Source organism: Pelodiscus sinensis, chromosome 15 (genome assembly GCF_052426305.1).
Source record: "Pelodiscus sinensis isolate ZL-2025 chromosome 15, ASM5242630v1, whole genome shotgun sequence".
NCBI lineage: Eukaryota > Metazoa > Chordata > Testudines > Trionychidae > Pelodiscus > Pelodiscus sinensis.
Genome location: NC_143066.1, coordinates 33,839,651 through 33,847,986, shown reverse-complemented (window position 1 = coordinate 33,847,986; position 8,336 = coordinate 33,839,651). Strand labels below are relative to the sequence as shown.

At 47.5% G+C, this 8,336-nt stretch overlaps 1 protein-coding gene across 1 annotated transcript in view; it reads right to left on the bottom strand.

Moving 5' to 3' along the window:
* MYH16 (myosin heavy chain 16) overlaps positions 1-8,336 on the bottom strand; it is a 62,499-nt gene that overhangs the window by 7,519 nt on the left and 46,644 nt on the right. Inside the window, exons 34-38 of the mRNA XM_089769300.1 lie at positions 7,296-7,428; positions 5,616-5,832; positions 3,782-3,918; positions 3,535-3,638; positions 1,277-1,469 (exon numbers count right to left, since the gene is read on the bottom strand). Coding sequence (XP_089625426.1) covers positions 1,277-1,469; positions 3,535-3,638; positions 3,782-3,918; positions 5,616-5,832; positions 7,296-7,428 — 784 coding nt within the window. The remainder of the gene's footprint in view (positions 1-1,276; positions 1,470-3,534; positions 3,639-3,781; positions 3,919-5,615; positions 5,833-7,295; positions 7,429-8,336) is intronic.

Sequence of the window (8,336 nt, the reverse complement as noted above, 5' to 3'; positions counted from 1 at the left end):
TTTCTCTTGTGCCTTCTTTACACCAGTGCAACTTCTTGGACTTAGTGGAGTTACTCCTGATTTGCACCAGTGTCAAAGAGCAAAAGAAGTTCGACCACAGTGACACTAGTTTACACCAGCTGCATATCTGGCCTTTAAAAATAATTTTTAAAAAACTCCACAACCTTTAATCTAAGATTGGTTTGCCCTTTGTATGCTCTTTGTATTCTTTTTGTATGTCCCAGAGCAGGGACAAAGAAAACAGACTAGTAAGTATCACTTTTCATTCCAGTTTGTTTCTAATCAATTTCGCTTTCAGGTTTTCATGCAGTGGTGTGATGAAGCTGGGTTTGGTTTGCAAACTCTGCCAGACAATGCCTGTTAAAAACAAAACTGTTTTCACTGCCTTTTTTTTTAACTGCATGGAAGTATTCCTGTTGGCCTGAGGTTTTGTAAAAGCTTGTGCAACTGGTTCTTCTTTCACAACAATTGTACCCCATTTATTTGGAGGAAGACATTCCTGATTTACATCTGATTTAGATCCTTCACCTACATAATCAGAATTTGATGGAAAAGTTTCAGATGGATAGCTGTGTTAGCTAGTATCTGCAAAAACAAGAACGAATCTGGTGGAACTAGAGACTTTCCAAAGCTTATGCTCATCTGTGCCACAGGACTTCTTGTTGTTTTTGCTGAATTTGGGGGCACATTTGACCTGACAGAGACTCTCTAAACTAGGCTGTATATTTCACGTCCTAGAATTATTATATGGTCACCTGAAGAAGTGGGTTGTACCAATGAAAGCTCATGATGCTATCTATATTTTTTGTTAGTCTCTAAGGATATGTCTAGACTACATGCCTCTGCCGACAGAGGCATGTAAACTAGGCTACCCGACATAGTCAAAGAAGCCGGGATTTAAATATCCCCGGCTTCATTAAAATAAACATGGCCACCGCGCTGTGCTGGCTCAGCTGATCGTCGGCACAGCGCGCACATCAAGACGCAGATCAGTCGACAGGGGAAGCCTTTGTCGACCGCTCTTGTAAATCTCATTTCACAGTGAGCCAGCACAGCGTGGCGGCCATGTTTATTTTAATGAAGCCGGGGATATTTAAACCCTGGCTTCTTTGACTATGTCGGGTAGCCTAGTTTACATGCCTCTGTTGGCAGAGGCATGTAGTCTAGACATACCCTAAGGTGCTACAGGACCACTTGTTTTTTAAGCTTTTTTTTATATGTACTCTTTTTTATAGAGTTTTCCCTTCAATATCCTACTTCCTCCTTTCCAGTTTACCTTGATCTGCTGCTGAAGTTTTTTCAGTGTCTTGACAAGCTCACTGTTGTTCCTGTTGGCATGGTCCAGCTGGATCTCCATTTCATTCAGATCTGTCTCCATCTTCTTCTTGAGGCGGAGTGCTTCAGCACGCCCCTTCGCCTCCATCTCCAGACTTGCCTGCAAAGACTCAATTGCACGCTGATGATTTTTCCTGTGGGGTCCAATGAAGCACAAGTTGCATCATTCCCTTACATGCGAGGCTAGTCCACCTTTTGGCTTTCGGTGGGTAAAACCAAGCAATTATTCATCAAATAATAAGAACATAAGAACGGCCGTACTGGGTCAGACCAAAGGTCCATCTAGCCCAGTAGCCTGTCTGCCAACAGTGGTCAGTACCAGGTGCCCCGTGGACTGAAGACAATGATCAAGCAATTTGTCTCCTTCCATCCCTCTCCAGCCTCTGACAAACAGAGGCCAGGGACACCATTTTATCCCCTGGCTAATAGACTTTTATGGACCTAACCTCCATGAAATTATCTAGCTTCTCTTTAAACTCTATTATAGTCCTAGCCTTCACAGCCTCCTCTGGCAAGGAGTTCCACAGGTTGACTACACGCTGTGTGAAGAAGAATAAAAAGGGACCAATTCAGAAACTGTGTGAAAATGAGATTCTAGATCCCGGCAGCCCCACTGATCCCAAACGCTTTCCTCCTTAGAATACGTAATGCTAGGAAGTATAGGTATGAAATGGACTATTGAAACTGTGAAGCACTGGAAAGAAACCCGAGTTTCATGTGATAATTGTGGTTTCTCACTTTTCTCTGAGATACAATATTCATCACCTTTTGTGAACACTAGAACTCTAGAGATTGCGAGGCCAGCTGAGAATCCAGTCCCACCTAGCCCAATATTCTGTCTCCAACACTCACCAGCAGCATGTACCTCACTGATGAGGGTATTAGAACCCTGGTTTTGGAATACTCTGCCTGCCATATTCAGTCTCATCCTACTCTCTGGTAGAGATTGGCTTACAATGGGTGGGCAATAAGCAGCGGGCCAGACATGGTTCACTAGGTTTAGACTAGGGTGGGCAATAATTTTTGCCCGGGAGCCACTTCAAAAATTTTTGAAGTAGCCCCGGGCCACCCGGAAGGGGTGGGGTCTAAACAGGAAGGGGCAGGGCCTAACCGGGAAAGGGGAGGGGCTACCCCACCCCCAGACCTAATTGGCCTGGGGGTGGGAGAGCAGCAGGGACTCCGCGGGCAAGATCCGGCCTGGGGAGGCCCTTTTACCCACCACTGGTTTAGACTCTGGTGGGCTGCCAGAAGCTTTATTTCAGGGGTGGGGAACCTAAGGGCCTGGGGCTAGATGTGCCCCCCGATTTGTCTGGATCTGGCCCCTGAGGCTCAGGGCCCCCCCCCCAGCATTGGGGAACCCATACTGGCACTCCAGTCCCTCCTCCCCCACTGTTTCCCTGTGGGGCTGGAGCACACAAAATCTACTAGCCTGAGCCTCCCTAGGCTTTTCTGCGCAAGGGGAATGTGGGGAGTGTTTTTCTCAGTTGGTTTTTTTTTTCTTCTCACTTGTGTGCAGCCCCCCCCCCCCAATGATTTTTCTGTGGCTCAGTGGCCCCCAGCCCAAAAAAGTTTCCCCACCATATACTTGCGTGTCTGCAGGTACAGCTGCTCGTCGCTCCAGTTGGCTGCTGTTTGCCGATTCCAGCCAATGGGAGTTGTAGGAAGCAGTGGCCCAGTCCATACTGCTTCCCGCAGCTCCCGTTGGCTGGGAACAACAAACCGTGGCAAGTGGCAGCTGTGAGCCACCATACCTGTGGGCGTGCAGGTAAATAAAGTGTCTGGCGACTCGCCAAAGGTAACCCTGGCAAACCATGTCCAGCTAGTGGGATGCCTACTGCGCACCTCTAGCTTAAGAACTATAGTGGAACTAGTTTGATGGCAAAGAAGAAATGCATTAAGAACCATATTTTGTTCTTTGTTATGCAGCGCAACACCTTAGACTTCAGTGACACTACACAGCTGACATGGAGAGCTGGCTTTGACCTTGAAACTCTTAGACTCACCTGCTTCTTAATTTTAAGACAAAGTCCCCTGGTCATACACCCATAACAACAGATCTAATCCAACAGGTCACCCAAGCAAATGTGGGCTTCTTTGGTTAAATGGAAGAATATTCACATTGGGACCTTACACCTCCTCATTTCATACTGAGCCAAAAAGCTCTGGGTGTGTATCTTTGAGCACTTAAATATTTCATACCTTGTAGCTTCAAATTCCTCTTCCTTCTCATGGATTCTCCTGTCAATGTCAGCTTTGACCTGAGCTAGTTCAAGCTGAATGCGGATCAGTTTGCTTTCTTCAACCTACCAGCAAACATACGAGAGAGGTGTGAAGGAATGAAGAGATAAAATCGATATAATTTATCTGCTGGAATATGGTCAGCAGGTTGTGTGGTAGGCTTGTGTGTCGCCTTTGTGCATTTGTCAGACCTGGATAAAATTATTACCTCCAGGGAAGACTCTGCTTCTTCTAGAGCCATCTGCAGTTCATCCTTCTCAACCTCCAGCTTCTTCTTTATCTTCTGTAGCTCATGTACACTTCTCCCGCCTTCACCCAACTGGTCAATCAGATCCTTAATCTCCTCTGAGGAAGAAAAATGGAGATTTCTCATGATAGGTGTTTTCCTGGACTGGGGACTGTTACAAAGCGCTGCCCGTGCTGATCATTTGAAAGAAAATGGCTTGAGATAGTGTCAGTCAGGTTATCAGCGTAATCTGCAGCAAGGGAGATTTTGGTTAGATAATCGGAATACTTTCTCAGTAAAGGATAAGTAAGTGCTAGACTAGGTCACCATTGGAGGTTTTTAAGAACAGGTGAGATAAATATCTGTCAGGACAACAGTGGGCAATAACCGTCCCGCAGGCCAGACGCAGTTCACCAGGGTTACCCCCTTGTGGGCCGCCGGCACTTTTTTTACCTGTGCCTCCACAGGTATGGCCGCTTCAAGCTCTCATTGGCCACGGCCGCTGTTCCCAGCCAATGGGAGCTGCAGGACGTGGTGCAGACAGCACTTCCTGCAGCTCCCTTTGGCTGAGAACGGCGATCCACGTCCAATAGGAGCTTCAGGCAGCCATACCTGCAGAGGCGCAGGTAAATAAAGCACCGGTAGCCTCCCCTGGTGAACCGCGTCCAACTAATTCCCCAGCCCTGGTGTGGGAGTATTTTGATAATCTCTCAAGGTCCTTTCTAGCCCTACATTTCAGAGACTCGCCTTCCAAACAGTTGGCCTTTGCTTTCATTTCTAAACGTTACTCTGGACTTTGGAATGAGTCCAGTGAGGAGGAAAAGAGAAACCTTTTAAGCACAAGATATACCCCACAATCTTTCTGCACTTCTTTCTTTTTCCTCTCAGATGGCTGCTCTTTCAACAAGAAAACTGACTCCGCACTATCTGGGCTCTGTGCCAGCTGGTGTAGGCTGGAACAAAGGGTGAAGTGGGAGGAGTATCAGGCCTATGTCTGTGAGCCCATCATTATTTATTTTTTGTGGGCCATACTGCCAGAGGTTCCTCCCAAATATCCATGGGGTTTTCCTCACAGCACCCCTGTCAAGAAAGCCAATGTCAGTGCTCCCATTGTACAGATGGGTAAACAAAGGCAAGGAGAGATTAAATGACTTGCTCAAGGTTCCAGGAAAACTGAGTTAGAAAGGGGAATGGAATCCAAGTTTTCTGTATCTTGGTTGATTGCTTTAACCGCTGGTCCAGCATTTCCCCTGTTATCTGGTTCTCGTGACAGTAAGCTCTCAGGGGCTGCACGGGGTCATGGCCAATGTTCCCTCTACTTTTTTCCATCCATGTGTAGAATCAATTTTATGTGCACTGAGGCATATGTGGATGTGCACCACCAGTAGAAACACATGCTGCTGGCCGTGAGTACTATGGATACTCTGCTAATCTCTGCTGGGTGGCCTTCCAAGCACTCAGCTTACAGGGAACACTGGTCAAGGCACCTATTTTATCCCACTGCCCACAAAGAGACAGCTGATCTGCAGCACAATCTGCCTGTCTGTTGAGCCCCTCTTGCTCCTCCTGGCGCTATGCATTTACCTACGTTACTTTCATAGTTTACTTTGTGGGTGGGGAGGTATCAGGAGATCAGTGAATTTCAGTCCCTGAGCAGAATTTGGTCATCAGAAGTCAATTCATCAACAACAAAAGCACTAGTGGCAATGAGAACTGTGAGTATCAACTGGGAAAACCAACAGCCCATCCTCATTCTGTGTAAATCAGGGGTTTTGGGGACATGTGGAGGTTGTTTTTACGTGGAATCAGGACTTACCCTGGAGGGTCTTGTTTTCCTTCTTAACAGATTCCAGGTGCTCTAGGGATTCCTCATAGGCTGTCTTGAGCTTGAAGTTCTCCGTCATGTACATGCGGCATTCCTTCTGGGAATTGTCCACCTCCACTTGCAGCTCTTCGCATTTCTGCTGCCACTCTGCCAGCATCTTATCAAAGGCCCTTTGCTTCTTGTCCAGGGCAGCACAAGCAGCATTGGCCTGGAAGGAGCAAGCCAAGCATTCACTACAGACAAGTTCTTTTCTTTACACATCACTTCTGTGCCTGCCCTGCCAGCCAGTCACAGTTAAATTGGCAGCAGTTCGAGTGACTGGCAGAGTTCCTCTGAATCATTCTGAATGGATGATTAAAACTACTGGCTTGGCTTTCTTTCCCTGCTGTTAGGAATTACACCAGACCACCACGTTGCTTTCAGAGGGATAGCCTCTCTCTCCATTCTGTGGTGTTAATGCTGCTGGGGAGCGAATGGCTGCCCATTCAGACATACCGCGTACAGATGTGCTGTTAGGAATTCTTGTGGTCGCCTACTGTGGCTCTTTGGAAAGCATTTTGGGTACTGTTGCCAACAGGAGGCTATCCAAGGCTGTTTTAAATTGTGTGAAACTGAATCACCATAAAAGGGAAAGGATAACAGTTTATTTTTTTTCCTGGAGCTTTATGGCATTTAAGCATAACTATGCCCTGCATTCTTACAATCCAAAGATGATCATCCTCAGAGGAAAATGACAGCCCAATACCCCTTTGCCCCAGTGCTGTAACACTATTTTTCAGCTCCTAGGCCTCATCCAAAGTGCATTATAGTCATGAGGAAAACTCCCATTTAGTTTATTGGGCTTTGGAGCACCCTGTAACCCTGATTTAAACTAACATTTTTATTCTCATTTCACTAGTGCATCTAGAGCAGTGTTTCTCAAACTGTGTTCCACAGAGCCCTGACGTCATCAAGGGCTCTGTGAGGCTGACAAACTGGAAACATCGATAGGTACAACACATACAATCAGTGGACCGCTGGGGATCCGCATACATTTTTACACATGTAAAGGGCTCCAGAGCCCAAAAAGTTTGAGAACTGCTGATCTAGAGTAATGGTCACACAAGTGTAGACTGGAAGCACCAATCACTAGTGTTTTCACTGCCTGGTTGTCTAGACTGCAGGGTAAGATGACATGGGGATTAAAATACCAGTGGCCAGTCCACACTCGTGTTTGCACCACTGCTGCAAACACTAGTGATGCAACACTGGAAAACGTGAAGAAAAATGGCATTGTAGACACTGGCTTCAAAGAGGGTGACCCAGTACTGCCGCTAGGCTGGGCTCTCTGGCCAGATGGACTCTTGGTTTTTTTGGTGCTGGAAGCTGGGTAATTAGTCTAACTAAAAGCAACATGCTGCATAGCCATATGGAATGTCTGTGACTCTCATCTGGGCTTTCACTCAGTGGGAAACATCTAGTGCCTGGCGACTGCTGGCAATGCAAGATTTTGTCTTGACTTTGGAACTTAGAGACCATAAGATCCCATGTGAATGAGGGGCCTGGTCCAAAGTCCATGGAAGTCAACAGAGGGACTTCAGTGAGCTTTGGGTAAAGTCCTAGGGCTTCCTGGGATGTGTTGTTCGGGCATCTGTGGCCAGGAATCCATTTCTGCAGCATCCAGTCCCTTACCTTTTCCAGGTCAAGAGTGAGGTCTTCCACTTCTATCTGAAGTCTCTGCTTGGTTTTCTCCATACTGGCGGCCCGGGCTTGGGCAGCTTCAGCCGTCTCCTCAGCCACCTGGAGCCTAGCAGCCAGCTTTCTCCTGAGGGTAGAAGGTTTTAAAGGGTAAGCGGAAGAAAGAGGCAGGAGAGAGTTGCCTACCTGTGCCCTCCTCATGCACGTTCACTGTGTTCATCAGCAGAGGGCCCTACCAAGGTCAGTAGGCCTGCGAAGGCTGACTTAGAATGGTACTGTCCAGCCTTGTGAATGGCACATGCAGCACTTTGTGTCTTGTTTTTGCAGAGTTCTTTTCAATCCATCACATTCCACTGCGCCTGCCGAGGGGCTTTGCAAATAAGCACATGTGCGGCAATGCAGGAAAAAGGCTGGCAGAGCCACAGCCTGCACGAGGCTGAGCATATGCAGACGTCTCCTCAAGAGCAGGACCTGAGGGGCTGAGAATTTGAGGAGCTGGGATGCTTACGCATTGAGAATACTTCCCGAGTTGCTGGGCGGGGAATGGGGGGAAGCATATGCCAGACTAGACCCTGCAGTACCTCTTAACAGTGTGCAACATACTCATCTCATCCATGGAGGGTCTGGCAGGAGTGGTTGTAGTTTGGCCCTTGAGTGATTTGCTGGCACTGAGCTCTCCTCGGCCCAGCACTTAGGGGTCTCAAGGACTGCAACTAAGACTGCAACAAGGGGAAGGGTAATTCTGCCCTCTCTCCCCTTAGCTAATGCCCAGTACATCAAATCTAAAGTAAATCAGACCTATTCAGTCTGAGTCAAGGGATTTAAAAGGGAGGCTTTCGGGCTTAGAGATCCACTCACACTGCCGCCACGTGACAGTGCTCTTTTCAGATGGACCTCAGCCAAGGGGATCTGCTTTTAACCTTTTCGGCTTTGGCCATCTCATGTCCGTTACCAAGGAGCAGAGTGCCGGTTGAGTAGTCCCTCCCCCCATAAGTAGTGATCCTGACTCCCATAGGACTGACTGAGGAGTAAAGT